This window comes from Bufo bufo, chromosome 9 (genome assembly GCF_905171765.1).
Source record: "Bufo bufo chromosome 9, aBufBuf1.1, whole genome shotgun sequence".
In the NCBI taxonomy this organism is placed as follows: domain Eukaryota; kingdom Metazoa; phylum Chordata; class Amphibia; order Anura; family Bufonidae; genus Bufo; species Bufo bufo.
Genome location: NC_053397.1, coordinates 205,785,424 through 205,811,702, shown reverse-complemented (window position 1 = coordinate 205,811,702; position 26,279 = coordinate 205,785,424). Strand labels below are relative to the sequence as shown.

Here is a 26,279-nt window from a genome sequence, read left to right as displayed (position 1 = left end):
TGTTGGATCTCACCAGATAGGCTAGCCTTCACTCCTCATGTGCTGCAGTAACTCTTCTGTTGGATCTCACCAGATGGGCTAGCCTTCACTCCTCATGTGCTGCAGTAACTCTTCTGTTGGATCTCACCAGATGGGCTAGCCTTCACTCCTCATGTGCTGCAGTAACTCTTCTGTTGGATCTCACCAGATGGGCTAGCCTTCACTCCTCATGTGCTGCAGTAACTCTTCTGTTGGATCTCACCAGATAGGCTAGCCTTCACTCCTCATGTGCTGCAGTAACTCTTCTGTTGGATCTCACCAGATGGGCTAGCCTTCACTCCTCATGTGCTGCAGTAACTCTTCTGTTGGATCTCACCAGATGGGCTAGCCTTCACTCCTCATGTGCTGCAGTAACTCTTCTGTTGGATCTCACCAGATGGGCTAGCCTTCACTCCTCATGTGCTGCAGTAACTCTTCTGTTGGATCTCACCAGATGGGCTAGCCTTCACTACTCATGTGCTGCAGTAACTCTTCTGTTGGATCTCACCAGATGGGCTAGCCTTCACTCCTCATGTGCTGCAGTAACTCATCTGTTGGATCTCACCAGATGGGCTAGCCTTCACTCCTCATGTGCTGCAGTAACTCTTCTGTTAGTCTGGACCAGATGGGCTAGCCTTCACTCCTCATTTGCCACAGTAACTCTACTTCTGGATTAGACCGGATTGGCTAGCCTTTGCACCTCATGTGCTGCAGTAACTCTTCTGTTGGATCTCACCAGATGGGCTAGCCTTCACTCCTGATGTGCTGCAGTAACTCTTCTGTTGGATCTCACCAGATGGGCTAGCCTTCACTCCTCATGTGCTGCAGTAACTCTTCTGTTGGTCTGGACCAGATGGGCTAGCCTTCACTCCTCATTTGCCACAGTAACTCTACTTCTGGATTAGACCGGATTGGCTAGCCTTTGCTCCTCATGTGCTGCAGTAACTCTTCTGTTGGATCTCACCAGATGGGCTAGCCTTCACTCCTCATGTGCATAAATGAGGCTTGGTTCACCACTTGTCCTTCCTTGGGTCACTTTTCATAGGTACTAACCACGGGATACTAGGAAGGAACACCCCACAACACCTGCTGATTTAGAGATGACCTAGTTGTCTAGACATCATGATTTGGCCACTGTCTAAGTTGCTCAGAGCCTCACGCTTGCCCATTTTTCCTGCTTCGAACACATCAACCTTAGGAATTGACTGTTCACTCATTTCCGAACATATCCCACCCCTAGACACATCCCATTGTCACAGGATAATCAGTGTTCCTCATTTCACCTTTATAACTTCCCGCTTAATGTAATGGCTGATTGGTGTAATAGACAGACAGATGGTGCACTTGATGGTTGGGTGACCCTGGTTCTGATTCTGCATTGGGGCTCCACCTCTGTTGTTTGCTGTTTACAACTCTCTTCCTCCTTTATTTTCGGCTTTTTCTTCTCTTCCTGTGTCCTATATTTACTTGTGACATCCGGAGCTGGGAGGCACGCACGTGCAGGCTGTAATCATAAACCTGAGCATTTCCGATATTTTTATTTCCTTTTTTTTCTGGAATAAAATGTACAAAAATAAAGTATAATAAAGTCTTTGGTCAAATTCCACCCCCGGGGTCTAATTTTAAGTGAGAGAAAACTTCCTTTCACCTTTTTTTGTGTTACTCTTAACTCTACTGGGCCCTGGCTGTAAAAATCAGACCTCTGTGAGAGCTTTCTGTCCCGCTAGATTCTTATCAAAGCAGAACTGACAGCTTACTATACTCTCCTATATACGGGTAGCATATTACAGCTACAGATTCATAGTACTAGTACACAGAGCAGTACTATTAGATGATCAGTTCAGCTGTATTCAAGAGCAGTGCCCTACCCCCGACCCTCACCCATAAATGACAGGCTGCTATGTACACTCAGCAGTCTGTCCTTAGGGGGCTGTCGGGACCCTTCTCTTGAATACAGCAGAACTCGACTATAATTTTGACTACTAGTACTACAGATCTGTGCTGCTTCTTTTATAATTTTATTGAATTGCAGGCTATTTCAGGATCTATGAGCAAAGAATATCAGTTTAAAGAGGACCTCTCACCGCTCCTGACGTGCCTGTTTTAATAGCTCTATGCATTCCCCATGTAATAACTATTCTGGAACATCTACTCTTATGTCTGTATGTTGTGCCATTCCTTTATTATTTCTACTAGAAGTTATGAATGAATTACTAGCAGTCTGCAGTAAGGGTACAGAGGGGAGGTAACCAGTTGGGGGCGTGTACCTGCACAGTCTGAAAATGGCAGCTCTGATTGGATAGTCAGTCTGTGCAGGTACACACCCCCAATTGGTTACCTCCCCTCTGTACCCTTACTGCAGACTGCTAGCAATTCATTCAGAACTTCTAGTAGAAATAATAAAGGAATGGCACAACATAGAGCCATAAGAGTAGATGTTCCAGAATAGTTATTACATGGGGAATGCATAGAGCTATTAAAACAGGCATGTCAGGAATGGTGAAAGGTCCTGTTTAAAAATTGTGTTTTTTTTGGTGTACATTCCTTTTAAGCTTTGCACTCTGGAATTCAGGCTTCAAAAAGTTGGAAAAATAGGGATTTGCCAGTTTTTGGGGTCACTTGTTCAAAAATGTTGCAACTTTTTGCATCCAGTGGGTGGGAAAGCAGGCATGGTTACTTCTATTAAAGTGACCCTCCGTTCCAAGAAGAAAATAAATCACAATAACTGGGGAACAAGCAGAACATTTACTTGGTGCCCTCCTCTTCATCTTTTCAGCTGTAGATCGGCCGAGTCCTGGACTCCTATTTTGTCATCCAGGATGGTCGTACCTCTTCTCGGACTACCCAGTGCACGCTATGCATTTGATAGCCCAAGACTCTTCCTCCAGCCCTTGGATTGGCCTGCACTACTCATGTGAGCAATGCTGGCCAATCCAAAAGCAGGTCTGGACAAGCAGGAGTCGTCTTGGACTACCAAATGCACAGCATGCACCAGGAGTTTGAGAAGCGCAAAGACCAGCCCGCTATACTAGGAGTCTAAGTCCACGCAGCCTGCCGCTATGTATTACTATCATACACCACACTTCACAACACAAATCAGTGTATCTACGCTCCTGGCCTAATGGTTAAAACCAAGAATGTACTAAGTCTTTATATCCTGTGTGGCAGTGGGTGGTATCCTGTAGTCAGAGCAGGCTCGGAGGTACGGTCCTCAGAAGGTACTTGTGGTCAAGATCATGGAGCTGCTCCAGTCGCTGGCAAGCTATGGAACTGAAACTGGTTAAGTGATGGATGATGTCACCACTTGCTTGGAAAATCAGGGTACTGACACTGGTATCCATGTTTCAGAAGAAGCGTCTTCCTTTGTCAGCCCTGATGAAGCGAGCCTGTAGGATGCCAGTGTTGGTCCTCTGATTTTCCAAGCAGACCTGAAGAAGGAAGCTGCTTCTTCCGAAGTGCATATGATACTAGTTTTGGTCCCCCTGATTCTCCAAGCTAGTGGTCACCCATCACTCAACCAGTCTCACTTCCAGAGCTTGCCACCGGCTGGGGCAGATCCATGATTACGACCACAAGTACCTTCTGAGGACTGTGCCTTCAAGCCTACTCTGACTACATGATACCACCCACTGCCACATAGGAAATAAAGACTTGATACCTCCTTGGCTCGGACCCTACAGTCAGGAGCGCAGGTACACTGATTGGTGTTGTGAAGTGTGGTCTATGATAGCGATACATGATAGTCTGAGAAGAGGTATAGCCATCTTGGATGAGAAGATGAGAAGAGCTTGGGAATCAGCAGATCTGAAGCTTCCAAAATGAAAAAAAGGAAGTCTCCAGCCCCAGTTAATATGAACTTTGTTGTTTGCACCGGAGGGTCGCTTTGATTAGTTTCACTCCAGATTTAGCACTGAAACTTTATTTTTCAAAAACTTGCAAACTCCCTCCAGTAGGGGGTTGCATAAAAAAGTGGAGTAGCACTTCTAGGCAGAAGGTTTAAAAAGTGCCACATTTTACACACATTGTACAACATTTGATACATTTGGTGCAAAGTACAACAACGCAGACTCGAGCACAACTGACTTCAGATGTTCCCCCCAAAGTCTGTGCAGATAAGAGGATGGAAGCCCGTCAAACACTGCCCTGTTTATGGCAGACTTCTGGTATTGGTGGTGTGGTTGGGGGAGTTTCTCCTTCTCCAAGTGATGGCATATAGATCTAGGATATGACATTACTAAGATTGTGGGATCCAACCTCCTGAGACCGCCAGTGATCCTGAGAGTGAGGGTCTTGCTGCAATTCCTTGAAGAGCCGGGTGGCTAGAGCTATTTGTGTAGGGGGCACAGGGCTATAATGTGTATGGTTGGTGGGGCTGCCAGAGGATGTCCCATGTAGACCCTTACTTAGATGACCAGTTTTGCCATAGTTACATAGCTCTCAATTCAATATGCTCAAGATGGCGCCTAATGGAGTAACCTTCTAATGCACAGGTCACCCAGAATATATTGTTCCCCTGGTTCTAACCTCCAAGACGCAGGAGATCTTCAGCTGCCGGATCGATGAGGACGTAACCTGTGAAAACCCATTCAAGCTTTTAAAGAAAGAAGACGTTCTCAGCGATCTAAAGAACAGAGCTGCAGTGTCCGACTTCAGCCCCTTTAAATCCATCATTACGGTACAGTTGATGGTCAGTGCCTATTATGTCCTGGTGGTGAAAGTTTTACGTTTTAACAACTTGCATTTTTCCTCTGGGTATAAAGGAGTATCCCGGAGAAGAGCTGCTGCTGGTTTTTGATGGAGACTTTATCTACGGTCAGAACTTTTATCTCGTTGTAACAGAAGAAGCCAAAGAGTCAATGCTGCAAGTAAGAAATATTATGTCATATGCTGTGCACTAATAATGTCACCTAATAATACCGTTACACCGTGGTTTTCTATATTCGTACATTGCCCTATAAAGCCACGTCCGAAAATCGTGTCAGGACAGAAGTAGATGGCACGTCACTAGGATATGTCTTCAATGTCCAAATGGGTTACTCGTGACTACTTCAAGAACAACATGCCTGCAAAACCAGCGTGCCCCATCCTCGTCGACTCCGTTCTGTTACTTTCAGAGGACACATGGTTCACCTATTATTGGTCCACTATGTTCTTTATGGAAAAAGCCGAGCAGAGTGGACAGGAGATGATCCTGCTGGGACTTTGTTATAGTCATCGGTACAGGTCACTGTGTCCTGAATCCAACCCTGTTAGGCCTAGTTCACACAAACGTTTTTTTTGCGGGTGTACGGGCCGTTTTTTTGTGTTCCGTATACGGTCCGTATACGGAACCATTCATTTCAATGGTTCCGCAAAAAAAACGGAATGTGTTCCGTATGCATTCCGTTTCCGTATTTCCGTTTTTCCGTTCCGTTGAAAGATAGAGCTTGTCCTATATTTGGCCGTAAATCACGGGTCGTGGCTCCATTCAAGTCAATGGGTCCGCAAAAAAAACGGAACACATACGGAAATGCATCCGTATGTCTTCCGTTTCCGTTCCGTTTTTTCTGAACCATCTATTGAAAATGTTATGGCCAGCCCAATTTTTTCTATGTAATTACTGTATACTGTACATGGCATACGGAAAAACGGAACGGAAAAACGGAAAGGAAACGGAAACACAACGGAACTCAAAAACGGAACAATGGATCCGTGAAAAACGGACCGCAAAAAACAATAAAAGCCATACGGTCGTGTGAACTTGGCCTTAGATTGAGTCTTCCCAAATTCTCCACCACAGATCTCACTGCGATTTGTCAGCGAAATCCACATCCACAATTTCACTCTATGCATATAATGGATAAAATCTGCTGAGAATGTAATGCCAATGCTGCAGGTTTGTAAATGCTTATGTTTCCATGTTGATGGAGATTTCAAAAATTCATGTATATATACTGTAAATCGCTGCGGGTTTGTAGTGCGGAAAATGGACAGTAATTGCAGATTCACAAAACACGCATACTGTTCGTTTAAATTCCGCATTTTCCCATTCTGCATGTCCCACCCTATATTAAAAATGCCTATTTTTGTCCACCAAATGGACAAGAATAGGACCTGTTCTATCTTTTTTTTTTTTGCGGAACGGACATATGGGTATAAATACGGATACGTGTGCTGTCCACATCTTTTGCTGCCCCATTGAAATCAGCAAAAAATGCGGACCAGAAAATACGGTCATGGACATGAGGCTTTAGGGCAGGGATGAGCAACCTCCGGCACTCCAGTTGTTCTGAAACGACAACTCTCAGAATCCTCATTTCACTTCTGTGGGAACATGCAAGTAAGTGTGCATGCTGGGAGTTGTAGTTTCACAGCAGCTGGAGTGCCGAAGGTTACTGATCTCTGCTTTAGGGTATAATTAAAGGAGGCATATCAAATTGGTCCCCATGTAAACGCTACATTTACCCTGCAGCGACATGAATAGTTCAGACCCTCGGCAATCGCACAGATACATTGTGAAAAGGGGCGGAGTACATCTAGCATTAAAGGGGTTGGCCGCTTTCTGGTTATCGTTGACCAATGTGTTTGTAATATGATTATACGGCACTTTCTAATATAGCCTTTGATGAAATTCTGCACCATTTTCTATATTTCATAAGGCATGCCCCTTGTTTACAGAGTCTTATCTGCTGTCCACACAGAGGTCCTGTCCATAAGATGGCCGCTGATGGAGGGTCATGTGACCAGACAGATCACCTCCATGTGGTGTCTCCTCCATTCGCACACACTGCACCTGCACTAAACTCCCAACAGAACAGGTACAGATGGCAGGTGCAGTGTATCTGAATGGAGGAGACATCACATGGAAGTTATTTGCCTGGTCACATGACCCTCCATCAGCGGCCATCTTATGGACAGGACCTCTGTGTGGACAGCACAAAAGACTTAGTAAATAAGGGGACATACCTTAAGAAATATCGAAAATGGTGCAGAATTTCAACAAAGGCTATATTAGTAAGTGCCATATATTCATCTCACAAACACATTGGTCAACAGTAACCAGAAAGTGGCCAACCCCTTTAAGTTGACTTGTCAGTGAGGAAATACTGCTGAGTTCAGTTCTGTATTGAAGAGAATAGTCCTCAGTTCTTGCCATATGACAGAAATGCCACCGATGATATCATTCAGTCTGGTGTCAGCTGCCAGTCATACAGTTCTGACCCTGGTGCAAAATCCAGATCCCTGACACTGAATCACAATAGTGTCTTCTGCTCTCAACGGAAAGTGGGCCACACACAACAGGTTCTCCCAATCCACTGGTTACAGAATACTGCCATATAATGGTAGACCAAAGAAAGCCGTGTATCACAGACAGTGTTCTTGCTTGATTTGTAGCCACCAGAACCCATCACTGATGAAGAAGAGAAAGATGAAGACTTTGACGATTTCGCATATGTGCCCCCAGTGCCTAGGCCATGGATATCTTTGGGCAGTGAGCTGGAGGTGGAGGAAGAAATGGTGAAAGAATCCCAGACTAAGGTTAGATGATGTCAATGAAATGATGCATGGAGACTGTGGTGGGACTTGTTGAGTGGTATCTAGAGCCAAGGACGTACATATAGAGGCGGCAGCCACGTGTCCTAGAGAAGGTGGACATAATTCAGACTAGCCCTTTCCCATCTCCCTATGGGCCATATAAACCTTCAGATGACTTCTCCATAAATGCAGCAACGTTAGTATAGAAATGAGGAAGATATGGACAGAAGGTCGTAACAATCTCCTTTTCTAAAAGTTATATTTAGACTAGGGTAACAAGTACCAGTTCTTCCTGTCCCAGGAGAAAGGATATGATGGCAGAGCCCTGTGCCAGCAATCGGCATTCCGGGGCTTTTTGGGGGTCTGACTGTTGGCACTGCATACTATACAGCTAAAAAATTCTTATCAAACTGTTATGAATATGACCTAAGTTAGTGAGCTGTCAGGAATTCAGAGATAAAGGCTACAGATCCAGCCATCAAAGCAGCAACCTGACTGTTCAGTGTGAAACTGAAAGCGAAATACTTCACAGATAGACTGAAACTAAACCCTGTAGGACCAAAACTGTGGACATTTTTAATAAAGACCCACTGAAAAATATATTTTAGCCCAAAATGAGTAAAATGCAATCATAAAAGAAAATTGCTGCCGAAGGTGATCATGGCCTATAAACCTGCCAGAAGCTCATACACTCAAGTCTTCTACCATAATTTTTCAAGCTCTGCTTACAAATAGAACAGTGCTGGAGCTTGAAGAAGTAGGTAACCCTCGTACCGTTTGACAGCCCTTGCCACCAGAGAACCTTACATTCATCCCTTCACTACCATAGACCACTAGGGATACTCAAATTAACCTTTTTGCAGTCCTAGAGCAGCAGGTATACTGACAATAACCCCTGCATTGCCTTAGATAACCAGGATGCTGAGACAAACCCCTTTACTGCTGTAGACCACCAGGATATTGGCATCAACCCCTTTACTGCCCTATGCCACCAGAGATGCGGACCTTAGCCCTTCCACTGCCCTAGACCACCAGGATATTGGCATCAATCCCTTTATTGCCCTATGCCACCAGAGATGCAGACGTTAGCTCCTCCACTGCCCTAGACCACCAGAGATGCGGACCTTAGCTCTTCCACTGCCCTAGACCACCAGAGATGCGGACCTTAGCTCTTCCACTGCCCTAGACCACCAGAGATGCGGACCTTAGCCCCTCCACTGCCCTAGACCACCAGATATGCAGACCTTAGCTCCTCCACTGCCCTAGACCACCAGAGATGCGGACCTTAGCTCCTCCACTGGCCTAGACCACCAGAGATGCAGACCATAACCTATACTGTGTTATTTTGAAAAAACAAAAATAGGGGTGGGGAGGAGGTATAGGAAAGGCGCCAAACCGAGCAAAAATGTACAATTTTTTTTTTTTATCATGGTGCTAAAGTGCTAGCATATTATACATATAGGTCAAAAGCTTCTATATATAAAAAAAAACCTTTCATATAAAAAACATAAAATAAAATAATAATAAAAATTATTGAAAAAAAATAAATTAAAAAACAAAGACATGGATACTGATCAATACTATTTGCCTGGATGCTATGCTGCCCTGTATATCTGGAAGCTTTATAGCCAGTTATTAGGGCACTGTATATTAATATCTATTTGATGCTATCCTATATTGCCTGGTTTAGAGGGAACAGTGTGTAGGTTCCTAACTTCTTATGGATGTGTTACAGATCAAATTCATGATTTCACGAGTACACCGAGAGTTTGGCTCACGCGTTACTTTCAGCGATTACAATGCATCCGATGTAAGAGACGGGTACATGGAATGTGCCTCTTACCAAGACAAACGCTTCAACATTAAGCCCAAAGAGCGAGACACCGGCACACAAGTGGTGCCACTATCACAGGAGCAGAGCACCCAGACCAAGTGGTAAGACAGCATTTAGTAATGTTTCATGAGGTTAGCATTCAGTAGGTATTGAAAGGGACACAGGAAAATAAAATGTACCGTATACAAGACTGTGATAAATAACCAATATAGATGCTTGTAAAGCCTCCTAAACCTAACTTTTTTTAACGGACTGTTCAGGATAGAAGAACGTGGTGTGCTGCGTTTTTGTATACTTTTTTTTTTCCAACGTGTACGTCAAACGGAGGCATAAAACGTGATGTGAACGGTGATGTGGTACCAGTCCTCATCCCCCATAGACATGCACACTGGGCTCATCCAAGGGTTGGTGTGTTCTCAGTGGCAGCTTATCTTCCTTGAGTGCAAAGTAAGTGGGGACGTTGAAAGCCCTGGACACCACCACACACATTAAATGGTCGTCTGGTCGTGCTAAAGTCAAGGAGTTTAGAAGACATTCATCTAATGTATATTTACACCTTTAATAATGGGCTTATGCCTGTAATTAAACATCAGCGTAGTGTAAGTGAGCACAGCTCGCAATTTCATTCGCCAACATCCGCCCCCGCACCCTGTTCTACAACATTGGGCCGAAACGTAAATCCGTGGAGTCTGAATGCCACCTCGGTGCAATCGCCTATAACCATATCGCGATATAGATACGAATTCTCACTCCTTCTATCTCTCTATAGGACTTACCCTCGAAATGCCTGTACTCAGTACGCGCCAAGGGAGTTTACCGAAGAGCAAAAACAGGAATATCTGTCCTCTAAGAGTCTGAAGGATTTTATCAACTCTGTGTCTTTGAGGTACAACCAGAATTTCTTCTTTATCTTTATCTTTCTTGCTCCATTAGCTTTTACGGTTTTGCAGAGTTTGCATTCAAGTACAGTTATTTTTGGACATTTTTATACTCCCGATCTGATTGCAATGCTATTGACAGCAGTCAGCTAGCCATGGTGCCCTGGCTTTTGAAACACTGCAACTCCCAGCATGCTCCTACAGCTGAAGGCCTTTCAGTAGTTGAGAAAATACAACTCTCAGCATTATGAAGGCCGCCATGGCAAAAGCACCGCTATAAGGGAATAGCAGCGCACCCCTTTTTGTGATTCTTCAGCGCTTCCTTCTGTCTTTTTTCAACAGGCTGGAAATGGCTCTGCAGCAAAATGAGATTCTGAACGCCTTTGTCGATGACTGGAAATCGCTGTGTGAGCAGGAGAGCACTTTTGGTGGCAAATCCGACTCTCACCTTAAAGAATATCAGTCTTTTACAGATCACCAGTTTGGCAAAGAAAAAACCATCAGCTGTATTAGCTGGCACCCCGCACTTCATGGTAACTGCTGGAAAGGTTCTGTCTTATCTGATATAGATTAGATAGGGTTATGATTTAGGGGGTCATTTATCAAACAGAAATACGCCTAAATTAGGCATCTTCCTGGGCAGATTGTGACTTCTCCCCGGTAGAGTGGAAGGGGGCATGCCAGCCCGTCTCATTTACCATTTTCTACGCCTGTTTTAGGCGTAGAAAATGGTCTAAATGTAAGACAGCTCGGAAGCTCTCGGAAGCCGTCTTACGTTTAGAAAAGGCGGAGGATCCGCCCAAGGTATGTAGAGGTCGGTGCCTCTACATGGGTCCGGCGGATCCTCCGCCAAGTGTAGGGGTTATTAATAAATGTGTCCCTTAGTATCAAAATTTGGAGGTAAAGGAAACCAACCAATAGAAGTGTCTAGCCATGCACCAGTTTATCATCCAGCATCCGCCGCGGTGATAACTTTGGCGCCTCGTTAGACTTCCTGTCGTCGTTTTCACTGTCTACATTTTCAGTAGGATTAGTAAATCTGCCCCTCAATCTCAAAGTTCATATATTTTTCTTAGGTCTAGTGGCGGTTTCACTCGCAGAGCGGCTGTCACTGGAAGATCGAGTGAACATTTCTTCTAAGCTCATCTTGAAGCCATCACTGATTCTGATTTGGAGTCTAAATGACCCCATCCATCCCCAGGTCAGACATTGGTCCCAGTTCCCAGAATATTCTGAATTTTGATGTGGTCTCCTGATCTCTTCTACTATTGACTTTTGATCTTATTTCCTCTAGCTAATGCTTGAATGCCCAGATGACCTATATTGCTTTCAATTTTCCCCAAGTGACCCCAATATCATCGCTGGAGGATGTATTAATGGTCAGGTACGGAGAACAATATTAACTCATGAACTTTGCAATATTTTTATTTTATTTCCTCAATGCATATAAAATGAGAAGTGAAGCAACTTTGCCACCGGTCTTAATGAAAAATGTGTAATAGTTTTGTTTCTACTGCTCATATGCAGACTATGTGTCTCCATGGTAACAGACAACAAACAAACTCTGCGTAGTCTTATCCTTCAGCCACGTTCCCTTCTATCTGTCCTCTACTTATGGCCGACCTACCAATTGTATGTCAGGAGGCAGTTGGGGAAAAGTGAAAGAAAGTATAAGACTGGAAGACTGCGAAGTTACACTTCCCAGAATTTGTTTATTTTCTGTTACCATGGAGATGCATTGTCTGCGTTGGAGCTGTGCAGACAAAACAGCGGGAATTTCTTTTATTGAGATTTGTTGCAAAGGTGCTTCATTTTCATTTTAGATGTTTCGGGACAATAAAAAATGGATACAGCCAGGCATACACCTAAGGTATCCATAATGCTGTGTGAATAGACTCGTCTCCATCTTGACTTCCTCTGTGTGTTTTCCCTCTCAGGTTGTGCTGTGGGATATCTCCGCTTACTATGAACTGCTCACAGCGAAGAATGGTGTGACCAAGAACACCTCAAAGGTAGGTTACTGTCCTAGATAAGAAATGGACGTTATTTAGTAGATTTTGCCCTGTAATCTCATGTTTCATGACTGCGGATGGTCCTATTGTATAGACCGTTGACGGGTAAGGATGCACAGTGACCTGTCATCACACCTCTCGTACCATCATGTTCTCTGGCCAAATCATTGCATGACAATAAGGTAGGTGTGTAAAGGCCCTATTACATTTCCCAAACATCGGGCAGATCATCGCTGACAAGTGTTCGTAGGGACCCTCTTTAGCGATGATCGGGCGGTGTAAAGGTGCCACCAACTACCCGATGAACAAGCGAAATGCTCATTCTTCAGGAAATTGAATCTGCCATGCAACCTCCTAAATCATGGTTTGCCGGCGGCAGATCGTGCCATCTATTGAGCACTCTCCTGCTGGCAATCAATGATTCTGTATGGGGACGAACGATTAGTGACCACTTCTCCCCATACTGAGGAGGAGATCTGTAAATGCAGAGGTCTACTTTACTGACGAGCCGGCGATTGTCAGGAAGGAACTTCTCCATCAAACAGTGTGAATGCCCCTTGAAGGGGTTCTCCTGGCTTTTAATATGGATGACCAATCCTCAGGATAGGTCGTCAATATCAGATCGGCGGGGGTCCGACACCTGGGACCCTCGCCGGTCAGCTGTATGAGGAGATGGCGTGTGCATGTGCCATCTCCCGTCTCTCTTCCTGCTGCTGCTACTATGGCATAGGATAGGTTATCAATATTAAAAGCCTGGAGAACCCCTTTAGTAGCAGAACGACTACCATGGCACAATATAGACCAGCGCCATGCGATCTGAACCGGCGATTGCACTTTCAAAAGGGAGGACACAGAATGCTAGAGCGTGTCCTATTAAAAAAATGAGTACTATGTTGCCCTAGTGACCAGTAGGGGGCAGTACTTCCATTAGTATATATAGATCCCGTGCAATATTTATATTTTTTGACATCACATTGCAAGCAACTATGAAGGGCAAAACTGAGGACAGTAATAGCCTTCTATGCTTAGTGTGGTTTTGGAATACCCCTTTATTCATGTTATTGCCTTTCTGATCGTCTGTGTGGTATACAGCTCAGACCCCTGCTCGCTGTTCACTAGGGATTCTCCTCCTATGTTCCAGTGTTCACTATTGATTGTTACTGTTTTTTTTGTTTTGTTTTTTGTAGACGACGCTGGAACCCAAGCGGTCCAATGAGCCGCCGCTAGTAAGATACTGTGCAGTGTCCTCTATAGAGCACGGGCATCGGGAGGTGATCACTGACATACACTGGCTCCCTGACTTCTTTGAGGTAAGTCCTGGCCACGAACAACAATGGAAAAATGCATTGTGTGTTTTTCGACATCTACCTCACACCTTTTGGGAAGTATGAAAGGGACTGGGATTGTGTCACCAGGAAATTCCCTGTTACACCAGGTACAATGCCTTGTAGGGCGACCTCCGCTGAACATAGTGACACCTTTCACTCCTTCTGGAGAAGGGCGGCCCAAGCCACTCTGTGCACCCCTTCTCCTCCTGCTCCCTCTGTCAGCCTTCCAGTCATCTTGCCTTGCCCTGTCAATCAAGGAGAGGGAGGGGCTGGCAGAGGAAGCAGGAGGAGCAAGGTTTGGGCCCGCCCTTGGTGCACTTAACTGTTCGTTTGCATATGGTTTAAAAGTAGTTTTTTCTCTAGAATTCCTCTAAAGAAATGGATAGCAAAGTGAAAGGTTTCATTACGTTAAGCGGAGCTAGCCCTGCAATGCTTTGTGCCTGGTTTAACAGTCAATTTCCCAGTGACAGATTCCATTGAAAGGGGCTGTGCCACCATTAAATGTTATTTCAGTATAAATCAGCATGTAAAACTAGTTACTTTCTGTTACAAAAATGCTCCAGTTGTGAGAGATCCTTTTTACCTTATTGTAATGACGTCCCCTGGTGTTTAATTTGCATATTAATGTACACGTCCACCTACTTAGGTGGACACAGATGCTCTGTTCTATCCTTCAGTTGCCACAAGCCGCTGTTTAGAAGCTGTGACCAGTACAGGGTCAGAGCTGCAGCAGAAAGAACACCTCAAACTGCCCCCTCCCCTGAGCTGTGATGGTGAGAGAGCTGCAGCACAAAGGACACGCCCCTTGAGCTGTGATAGGGAGAGAGCTACAGCAGAGGGACATGCCCCTCAGCTGTGATAGGGAGCGAGCTGCAGCATAAGGGACACACCTCCTGAGCTGTGATAGGGAGAGAGCTGCAGCAGAATGGACAAGCCTCCTTAGCTTTTATAGGGAGAGAGCTGCAGCAGTGGGACGTTCCCCTGAGCTGTGATAGGGAGAGAGCTGCAGCGGAAAGAACACACACCCCTCAGCTGTGATAGGGAGAGCTACAGCAGAAAGGACTCACCTCCTGAGCTCTGTAAGGAGAGAGCTGCAGCAGAAAGGACATGCCTCCTTAGCTGTTATAGGGAGAGAGCTGCAGCAGTGGAACGTGCCCCTGAGCTGTAATAGGGAGAGAGCTGGCTCAGAGGAACATGTCCCTGAGCTGTGATTGTGAGAGAGTTGCAGCAGAAAGGACAAACCCCTTGAGCTGTAATGGGCACGACCCTTGAGCTGTAAAAGGGAGAGAGCTGGCTCAGAGGGACATGTCCCTGAGCTGTGATGATGAGAAAGTTGCAGCAGAAAGGACACAGCTGTAATAGGGAGAGCGCTGCAGCAGAGGGCCATGCCCTTCAGCTGGGGTGGGGATTGAGCTGCAGCAGAAAGGACACACCTCCTGAGCTGCTTTAGGGAGAGAGATGCAACGGAAAGGACAATCCCCCTTAGCTGTTATAGGGAGAGAGCTGCAGCAGAAAGGACTCCTGAGAACCCCCCCTTCCCCCCCAAGCTGCAAGAAATTCCTGTAATGTACATTATCTACACAATCTACAAAATGTAATAAAGATAGACTGATGCCACTAGAGGCGATGCTGGAGTAAGCCCCTCTGGTGTTGTCACCCGTTGCCGGTTCATAGACATTACTACAGTATTTGGACCCTGTGTGTAAGGCTGTAACCTGAGATAACTCTGACTCTGCGGTGAGTGATCTCCAGGAACATGTATAATTATGTCTGTTTTATGGGAGATTTATTATAATCTATAAAACATACATGTTGGATTAGCGGCTGTGGAATGAGCTCAGTGTCAGACACCTCGGTAATAACCCCTCAGTCATGCGCTGGAGACTTTCCACATATAACACCTTTCTCCTCACCTGTGCTGCCCTTCCGCTCACTGACACTTGCAGAATGTGTGTGGAATTCAGTGTGGACTGGGTGAAGCACCCAGGACAGACCCTCAGTCAGAGGAGCTTATTATACAGTGCATGTACTGATATAACTGCGCTAGTCATGAGTCACACAGCCTGTATGATACTCCGGAGCTGCAATCGCGAGGCTGCTGGCTCTTATTGGAAAACCGTGAACAAACTTTTCAACTAATCTCAGGCCGGACCGCAGGGCAGACCCACACTCCGGACCAGAATGCTAAATTAATTCGGACCTCAGACCAGACCCTCTAAATTAGTTCAGACTGCGGAGCAGACCCCTTAATAAATTCAGATCTTAAAAGGGTTTTCCTCTGATAGGTCATCAGTATCTGATCAGTGGGGGTCCGACACCCGGGACCCCCTCCGATCAGCTGTTTTAGAAGGCAACGGTGCCCCTGTGAGCACCACGGCCTTCTCTGGGCTCGCCAAGCGCAGCTCTGTACATTATATAGCGCCCGTGCTTGGTATCGCAGCTCAGCCCTATTCACTTCTATGGGGCTGAGCTGTGCTTAGGCCACGTGGCAAATGAATGTGTCGTCACTGTGGTAGGAGAAACTGCCAGCGCCGCTGCCTTCTCAAACAGCTGATCGGCAGGGGTCCTGGGTGTCGGACCTACACTGATCAGATACTGATGACCTATCCTGAGGGTAGGTCATCAGTTATAAAGTCTCGGAAAACCGCTTTAAACCAAAAATGAACCTAAATGATACAGACTCCATATCAGACAAATATGACAGACCCCATATCAGACCACTCCTTTGCATACCAGGATTCCAGGGAAGCATGTATGGGTTTATAAACCTCCTCATGCCAATAAGGGCTACTTTCACACTAGCGGCAGCCTCCTCCGGCAGTCTGTTCCAGCGGGTGAACAGCCTGCCGTATCCGTGCTGCCGCTAGTGTGAAAGTAGCCTAAGGCACTCTTTTCCCAAGGAGAGATAGTAGCCCCTAAATCCTGACCTAGGCCTCTGACCCAGTTAAGCCAGGACTCTCTGCTCTGCACGGCTTATTTAACATCTGAGTCATGTCTCAAGGCCTGTTTAAAGGGTCAAACATTGACTTATAGGATAGCTGCCTTACATCTGGTGGTATCAGAGGCAGAGCTTGCGAAGAGCTCATTTGCATCCCTTTCTTCCCAGAGTTCCAGAGGAGCATGTATGGCCTATAAGTCTCCTCACACCGATTAAGGTGCTCTCCGTAAGGAGAGAGAGTACCCCACATATCAGACCACTAAGACAGACCTTAAAGGGGTTATCCCAAGACTAATGTGAAAAATGAAAACCAGACTCCATACAGTACATGACATCCTCTTTCTCACAAAGCTAGAACCAGCCCTGTAGCTCACGTGGATCCAGAGATCTCCACATTTATTGCATCCATTTCTCTAGTAGATTTATATCAAGCTGGCAGCTTAAGGGGAGTGTCTTTTCTGCTGCAGCTCAGGGGGCGTGTCTCAGCTCTCCCTATCACAGCTCAGGGGGCGTGTCTCAGCTCTCCCTGCCACAGCTCAGGGGGCGTGTCTCAGCTCTCCTCATCACAGCTCAGGGGGCGTGTCTCAGCTCTCCCTGCCACAGCTCAGGGGGCGTGTCTCAGCTCTCCCTGCCACAGCTCAGGGGGCGTGTCTCAGCTCTCCCTATCACAGCTCAGAGGGCGTGTCTCAGCTCTCCCTATCACAGCTCAGGATGCAGCTGAAGGAGGAAACTGAGCATGTGCGGCCATCTCAGTGAGCAGGACAAAGAAATAAGAAATGGAAAAAAAAAACAGCAGGTGGAGCTATACAGATACATTTTATTGAATAACTCAGTGGCCATGCAGAATTTTTAATTACATGCAATTACAAAAGTTTTCAGATCCAGGAGCTGGTTTGAAAACTATAGAATATTTTTCGGGGGACAACCCCTTTAAACAAGACGGGTAATTTAGACTCCAGAATTAGACCCCTGATCCATGACCAGTACAACCTTTAGATGTCAGGTTCCACAGAACCCCTGGTTGGGAGATGCTCCTTTTATACAAATAATCAGTTTTGGTTAAAAACCATATTTGTTTGCTTTTTACCTTTTAGATAACTCGGGCTGGAAATCCCTATGAAAACAAGAGTGGTTACTGCGTCCAGCTGGTCACGTGTTCTCCTGACTGGTATGTAGGGTGATGTTCAGTTTGTGGGGGGGCCCTGGATCTCCTTTGCACTAAAAGTCCGTTAGTTCTTCTTTTCTGTTGCATTGCCAAACTTTTAAGTTATTTGGGTGAAAATCGGATGACAACCAATATGGCTGCCATTGCACAGCACGTACATAAACGGCCGAATACTTTCCCTTTCAAGAAAGTTTTTTATTTTATCCTTAATGAATCGTTGGCCCTGAAGACAGAAGTGACTTATAGAGCGAGGAGGCTGATCCGAGGAGTCAGGGCGCAAAATCCATACAGTTATGGAAAAAGAAGCGTCTAAACCTTAAGTTACTCTGTGTGTGGAAACGGAAAGGTACTGAAGATATGTATCGGATAGGATAGATAGATAGATAGATAGATATGTATCAGATATCGGATAGGATAGATAGATTGATTGATTGATATGAGAGAGATAGATATACACTCACCTAAAGAATTATTAGGAACACCTGTTCTATTTCTGATTAATGCAATTATCTAGTCAACCAATCACATGGCAGTTGCTTCAATGCATTTAGGGGGGTGGTCCTGGTCAAGACAATCTCCTGAACTCCAAACTGAATGTCAGAATGGAAAAGAAAGGTGATTTAAGCAATTTTGAGCGTGGCATGGTTGTTGGTGCCAGACGGGCCGGTCTGAGTATTTCACAATCTGCTCAGTTACTGGGATTTTCACGCACAACCATTTCTAGGGTTTACAAAGAATGGTGTGAAAAGGGAAAAACATCCAGTATGCGGCCGTCCTGTGGGCAAAAATACCTTGTGGATGCTAGAGGTCAGAGGAGAATGGGCCGACTGATTCAAGCTGATAGAAGAGCAACGTTGACTGAAATAACCACTCGTTACAACCGAGGTCTGCAGCAAAGCATTTGTGAAGCCACAACACGCACAACCTTGAGGCGGATGGGCTACAACAGCAGAAGACCCCACCGGGTACCACTCATCTCCACTACAAATAAGAAAAAGAGGCTACAATTTGCACGAGCTCACCAAAATTGGACTGTTGAAGACTGGAAAAATGTTGCCTGGTCTGATGAGTCTCCATTTCTGTTGAGATATTCAAATGGTAGAGTCCGAATTTGGCGTAAACAGAATGAGAACATGTATTGAAATGGAAATATTATCTGTTGTAGAAATATTAATATTCCAAATCTGCTCTCCAATGTCTTTGTGTAAGGAGAGGTAAAAATCTCAACCCCAGTCAGTCAAAGGTGTTCTCATGTTAAGTTCTGCTGAGCATCTGCCTCGCCGCCCTGCTCAGTCTGCTCACCTTTATTTACTAACAAAAGGTGTAAAAAGGGGCTGGCCCAAGACAAGGATACAGGAAGTGATGACATAGGAAGATAAGACACCATCATTTAGAATAACCTAGCTAGCTAACAAACACATGTATACTATAACCTACCATTACCACTGGAGCTAATTTTATCCAGCCTTGCTCAGTGATCAATGCCAGATAAAATTACTATGATCCTCATGCATGTTTATTTACAGGACAACGTCATTATCTCCAGCGGCTGATCAGGCGCACTAGAGACAACAAACGCACGTTCCTTTCGTTATATTGTTCTCTTAACAAATGCATCCACGCCAAGCCAATAAATCCGCGTCTTGCGCAGGGGCCCTAGCCGGCGTCCATACATCAGCCAACAAAACACTGCTCTGCTGAACACATCAGTCTCCCCCGGCCCACAGCCCAGTGCTTAGCACATGGACCATTCGCCGACGGAGACCTCTGCGCCCAGCAGCTGTAACAGGACATACACGGGAAGATATCCACTCCAATGGTTTACCCTGACACTGAGAGACATGATGACAATACACAATATATTAAATACACATCCTAATAAAATTTCCACAACAGTATCCATCCTCTGATGGCTACTTCCAGCAGGATAATGCACCATGTCACAAAGCTCGAATCATTTCAAATTGGTTTCTTGAACATGACAATGAGTTCACTGTACTAAAATGGCCCCCACAGTCACCAGATCTCAACCCAATAGAGCATCTTTGGGATGTGGTGGAACGGGAGCTTCGTGCCCTGGATGTGCATCCCTCAAATCTCCATCAACTGCAAGATGCTATCCTATCAATATGGGCCAACATTTCTAAAGAATGCTATCAGCACCTTGTGGAATCAATGCCACGTAGAATTAAGGCAGTTCTGAAGGGAAAAGGGGGTCCAACACCGTATTAGTATGGTGTTCCTAATAATTCTTTAGGTGAGTGTATGTGAGATAGAATGATAGATAGATAGATAGATAGATAGATAGATATGAGATAGATATGAGGTAGATATGAGATAGTTAGATAGATATATTAGATAGATAGATAGATAGATAGATAGATAGATAGATAGATAGATAGATAGATAGATAGATATGAGAGATATAGATAATTTCAGTAGATAGATAGCCTCTCTCAGTCTTACAGAAAATCGGATGACAACCAATATGGCTGCCATCACACAGCACATACTATTTGTCACCCAACTTTCCTATGTACCAAAACAATAAAATCTGCCTGGTTATACAGCAGTACCGTACAGAGGAGGCTCCAGATTAGGAGTGTAGGTGACAACCTCTGTAGCAGCTGTAATGTCAGCCACCCAGCTGTCCTAAAAACAGAGCCAAGAAACTGCCGATAGAGGAGGAGAAAGTCAAGGACTTAGATTGGCGACTGATATTCTCATTTTAAGTGGAATACTTTTTGACTCTGGCTCCACAGCACGTTTTAGTCATGTGACTATCGCTGCAAATCACAGGTTACCTTTACCATCACATGACCTCAGCATCTCCCTATGGGGGACAATTTGCGTGATCAATTTTTGTTATGGCCCCGAGTTGTCGACAACTTTTTATTTCCCCCCTCCCCCATTGAAAAAAGTGGAATTTCCATGGAAGTCACCATTTTTATTTATTTTTTTATTTTTTTCACCACTCGGTCCTGGCCTTATGTCCATGGTCCACAATACCATATATATGATCTTGATGATATTGTGCAGGTGAGAAACCCTGGAAACCTGACAGATCACATAATAAGTGACTATGAGCCATTCATATTTGGGGTCTGGTTAAAAAAAAACTACCTGTCTTGGGCTCCATTAGAAGTGGAAGTCATGACCCTGGTGTGAACAGAGCCTAATACTTTTTGAGATTCAATCTTTGAATATTTACACGACCCCAGAATTCATTCTTTTGTTGCATGTAACGTGATATAACCTGCGCTCAGGCATCTTGGGAAAGATAAGCAAATGACATGTTTGTGCTTTGAGTCCCGAAGTCCCTCCCGTGGATTGATTTATATAGATTCCTGGAGTCAGACATACTGTAGCTCGCAGACAGAGACTATGGAGAGGCAGAAGCCATGAATTCCACCTACGAATAAGCCATGTAAGGTCTTCGTTGTGAAAGGATTTGTATATTGTACAACCTTTTTGTTGTTGCAATGCACTAAGAAAAGAAAGAAAAAAGAGGCAACTAGTTTCCATGGTAACAGACTACAAACACATCTTATGTAGTCTGATCTGCACTCAAGTGTTCCTCTTTTCCATTTGTAGGTTACCAAATAGAAGGGGGAGATCAGTGTCAGACTGGGGTTCCTTGGGCCCACCAGAGGAAATCATTCTCGAGGCCTAACCCCACATATCAACTATAAAGTGTAATATGTTTTAAATCCCCAAAGGCAAGTGAGTGGCTCAAAAAAGGCAGCCAAGTGTTTTTTTTTTCTTCTCCTGGATCTTTAGGGCCCACTATGGTATCAGAGCCTGGGCCCACCGCAGGATCCTCTGGACTGGTGGGCCAGTCCGACCGACCCTTGGGAAGATGGGACAAAGGAACCGCAGAATCGGACTGCATGTGATCTGTCTGTATTCTGTAACCATGGAGACACGTAGATGCTGTAGACACAAAACGGGTATTTTTATTCTAGACTATTTGCAAAGTTTTCATTTGTTTTATTTTGCCAAAGTGCATGTATCCTTGATACAGATTGTTACAATTCCTATGCCCTTTTTTTTTTTTTAAGATTTCGACTTGCTTTCAGTGAATAGAAGCATACTTATTTCTATTCAAAGGTGGCTGACCATCTGTCCCAATGATATCCAACTGATTTGGGTCCTGAAACTATGAGCAGTAAATATGAAAATATGTTTTCTGCCTCTGAATAGAAGCAAGAGTGGTTCCGTTCACTGCCAGCAGCAATATAGTTCATTGAGGATGGTCCTGAGCAGAGGATTCCCCCATGGTGTCTCATGAAGATGGTGTCCAGGGTTTATCTTCATGAGACAACTCCTTTAAGGTCTGAGGAGTTTTCCATGACCCAAGCATTGATTGCCTATCCCTATTTATTGGGCCCCCCAGGACCCCCACCTTGCAGCAGAGTGAAGAGTCAGCTCCTCTCCAGCCAGCACAGAGGCCTGAGTCTGGCACTTCCTCTTAAGGCGGGTTCAGACTGCGCGATGTACCGCCGATTGTCGGGAAGAAAGCGTTCCTCCCCTTCGGCTGCTCGCTCAGTGAAGGAGACCGTGCGTTTACATGCAGTAATCTCCTTTACAGTATGAGGGATCCCTATAGCGATCGCTCGTCCCCATACAGAATCATTGTTTCTGGGCAGCAGATCGCTGTTTAGATCGCACGATCCTCTGCCCAGAAATGATGATTGATGTTCCTGCACGAACGGCAAGATCACCCGATGAACCAGCGTTTTGCTCGGTCATCAGGTGATTGTTGGTACATTTAGAAGGGCCGATTGTCAGGATTCTCGCTCCTGTTATTGGGCAGTGTAAATCCACCTTATATTAGTTTATATTACACCTGCAGATTTTGCAGGCGATTGTCGGGAGGGAAGCGCTCCTTCTCGGCAATCGCCAGGCACATCCACAACCATAGATACGGCAATGTGCTGTCTAAACAGTAAAGGGGCCATGATGCTCTCTAGAGGACACTGGTCCGAAACGCGTCAACTACCGCATGTTGTAAGGATTTGTCTGTACATGGATTTATGTTACATTAATAAAGAGAAAGTTTCTACTGAAAAAGTGTCACAGTGCCGGAAACCTTTCTTCTCGCAGCAGCCACTTCGTTGTGCTTATTGGTGGGGGTCACACTGGTCAATCCTAAGGATAGGCAATCAGTATTCACGTCCCGGAAAACACGTAATATCTACGATAAGATAAATATGGCACCTGGACTGCTGACTTTGGACACCACAGCTGCCCCCGTGGTCGGTCAGTTCCCAGGATCCATATTTGAATGTACTTTATGTTAAGAGATCCACGCACCGTGTCTGGTTGGGGGGCAGAATTTTCAACTGCACAAAGAAAAACGAAAAAGGGCGACGGCAAAATTCACTTCTTTTTCTGTGAATGTCTCTTTAGACCTGTCACTAGCAAACGTAATCCTGCGCAAGAACATAAACGGCCGAATACTTTCCCTTTCAAGAAAGTCTTTTATTTTATCCTTAATGAATCGTTGGCCCTGAAGGCAGAAGTGACTTATAGAGCGAGGAGGCTGATCCGAGGAGTCAGGGCGCAAAATCCCTACAGTTATGGAAAAAGAAGCGTCTAAACCTTAAGTTACTCTGTGTGTGGAAACGGAAAGGTACTGAAGATATGTATCGGGTAGGATAGATAGATAAGTATCAGATACGATAGATAGATAGATAGATAGATAGATAGATAGATAGATAGATAATAGATAGATAGATAATAGATAGATAGATAGATAATAGATAGATAGAGAGATAGATAGATAGATAATAGATACATAGATAGATAATAGATAGATAGATAGATAATAGATAGATAGATAGATAGATACTAGATAGATAGATAGATAGATAGATAGATAGATAGATAGATAGATGGATAAATGGATAGATAGATATTAGATAGATAGATGGATGAGAGATAAGAGATGGATGGATAGATAGATACAAAAAGAAAGAGAAGGAGAGAACAGCACACTGTATCAAGCGGGTGCAAGTCCGGCAAAAACCAGCAACCAAAGTCAAGTTCGATATATGAAGAAAGGCGCGGCAGCACTCCGATGTGGCACATCAAAATGTGGTTTATTCAAGCTTGAAAAAAAATGCAACAAGCAGTTGAAACGTTGCTGACACTGGGTTGAATAAACCACATTTTGATGTGCTACGTTTGAGTGCTGCCGCGCCTTTCTTCATAGATGGATGGATGGATGGATAAATAAAGAAAAAAATTCCACGGCAAATCCAAGTAGAATCTTTATTCACCAGACAGCGATGTTTCTCAAGAAAGGCCCCAGCAAGTGGACCAAAACGTCGCTGTCTGGTAAATAAAGCCTCTACTTGGATTTTACGCCTTGGATTTGCCGTGGAATTTTTTTCTTTATTTGGATATTTTTGGGGGTGGATCGTCCTCACAGCCGCTGGCACTCTCTACATAGAAGCTGAATTACAGTGCTGCCCAGTCTTAGTTTTTTGCTACATTGGATGGATAGATAGATGAATGGATGGAGGATAGATATAGAGAGATATGAGATAGATGAATGGATGGATAGATATGAGATAGATAGATAATAGATAGATAGATAGATAGATAGATAGCTATAGATAATTTCAGTACATAGATAACCTCTCTCGGTCTTACATATCTCGGAGGTTGCATTTACTTCTCATTAGTGTTGAGCGAATCCAAGTATCCGAAGTGGACTTCAATCCGAATTTCAGGGAAAATTTGATTCGCCGCAAAGCTGAATTTCCTCGTGCTTCGTGGTAACGAATCAATTTTGCCTGAAATGGTGGTAAAAAAACCAAACCAAACATACTCGGTGGCCATCTTGATTGAAGATCCTGTGTGAAATCTCGTGTCCAGTGACGTATGACGTCATACAGGATTTCACACGGCATATACAACCAAGATGGCCGCAGCGGCCTCTTCAACCCTCAAATGGATAGGGTGAGTTGTTTTTTTTTCTTTTTTTAACGAATTAACCCCTGAAAGCCCTCACTATTGAGATGCCGCGATCAGCGACGAACACTCAATCACCGTTCCCCGCCATTGCGCCCGCTACTTACAAAAAAATGCTCTTCATGACGAAGTCATTTTTCTTTGTGAAATTTGGCGACGCAGCCGTATCAAGTTTTTCACTAATTCGCTGAGCACGACTTCTGATTCCGTTTCTCGGGCGGTTTGCAGATCTTTCCAGATAAATCTTCCTGACGCCGATGTTCTGGAAATGATTGTTGGTTTTTCTATGGATTGTCGTGACCTCCACTGACATAATCTCACTCCTTACTTCCAGCTCCGTGATGTTCTGGGACATCCGCTCAAACAAGCTTAATACGCAGGCACCCGCGAGCAAGAAACAGGAAGAGAACCCGCGGGAGGCTCCTTTCGGGGTACCAGATACTTTCAAGCACCTCGATCTTGTCTGGAGGCCGTTTCTTAAGGTGCCGACGCATCGTGATATAAAATCTAACTTGACTGACAGTTTGTCATATTATCATGACCGTATGAATCTCCCAGATGCACCATCAACATGGCAGTGGACAGCGCTTCTTCCATTGACTTCGGTGGGAGCCACGCTGCAGTGAGGAGCGCTGTCCTCTACCACGTTGACGGTGCAGTGTAGTTCCAGTGGCGACTTCTGGCGACAGAGCTACACAGAAAAGTTGATCAGCAGAGATGTAGGGTGCCGGACCCCCGCCAATCAGCTGGTGATGGCCTATCCCAAGGCTGGACAACCCCTTTTATTTCTATATAGACCTTTAAAGGGGTTGTACAGGAGTAAGAAAAAATGACAGCTTTCTTCCAAAAACAGCGCCACCCCTGCCCATGGCTTGTATGTGGTATTGCAGTTCAGCTCCATTGAAGTGCCACCTACAACCCGTGGACAGGTTTACGGGCAGATATCCACGTGTTTGAAAGGACTTTTAGTAAGAGAGTACTGACAAGTTTGGCTAATCTTCCCCCTCTCAGAAGGCTCCACCACGCCCTGAGTACGGTCAGCTATCAGGAGGTAATGTTTGACGCTGTTCTTTGTGGAAATCTGGGATTTCTGCCATCGGAGAATTTGATAAGGTTCATTTTAATTTGTTTATAGATCAAATAATCGATACCATTATGAGCTGAGAATCTGGGTTGATGGGAGGACATGAAGAATTCAGATTCCCTGCTTGGACTGGCTCAGACAGGAGCAGGTGAATCCCCCCGGTGGAAACCCTGGTCCCCCGACCCTTACACAAGTGGCACATGACACAGTTCCCTGACTGCGACATCTACAGACAGGCACTGTGCAGCATCTCAACCCGCCTAACACAATCGGGCAGATTAATTACGGTAACAAACGACCCAGTCTAATATTATTGATGCATTGTGTCTTCTTTACCCAGGAACCCACCTTCTGTATCTGTACAGTGGGCCCCCCGGAATGAATTTTACTGATGGGCCCTAGGCCTTTGCGCAGCGTAAGGGTTGACTTTAGGACACATCAAGATACTGAGATGTACAGGGATCTTATCGGCACCGGCTTCAATGTTTGGCCTCCTGGATGGGCCGAGCTCTCGGATCATACGAGG

The 26,279-nt window shown here is 45.0% G+C and overlaps 1 protein-coding gene across 2 annotated transcripts in view; it reads left to right on the top strand.

Moving 5' to 3' along the window:
• The window catches only part of DNAI3 (dynein axonemal intermediate chain 3), an 88,915-nt gene that overhangs the window by 36,360 nt on the left and 26,276 nt on the right, over positions 1-26,279 (top strand). For both annotated transcript variants that reach the window (XM_040407921.1, XM_040407922.1), the window contains exons 4-15: positions 4,509-4,693; positions 4,779-4,883; positions 7,393-7,536; positions 9,269-9,468; positions 10,137-10,253; positions 10,588-10,778; positions 11,322-11,446; positions 11,540-11,629; positions 12,183-12,257; positions 13,445-13,567; positions 17,618-17,691; positions 25,004-25,151. In XM_040407921.1, coding sequence (XP_040263855.1) covers positions 4,509-4,693; positions 4,779-4,883; positions 7,393-7,536; positions 9,269-9,468; positions 10,137-10,253; positions 10,588-10,778; positions 11,322-11,446; positions 11,540-11,629; positions 12,183-12,257; positions 13,445-13,567; positions 17,618-17,691; positions 25,004-25,151 — 1,577 coding nt within the window. The remainder of the gene's footprint in view (positions 1-4,508; positions 4,694-4,778; positions 4,884-7,392; positions 7,537-9,268; positions 9,469-10,136; positions 10,254-10,587; positions 10,779-11,321; positions 11,447-11,539; positions 11,630-12,182; positions 12,258-13,444; positions 13,568-17,617; positions 17,692-25,003; positions 25,152-26,279) is intronic.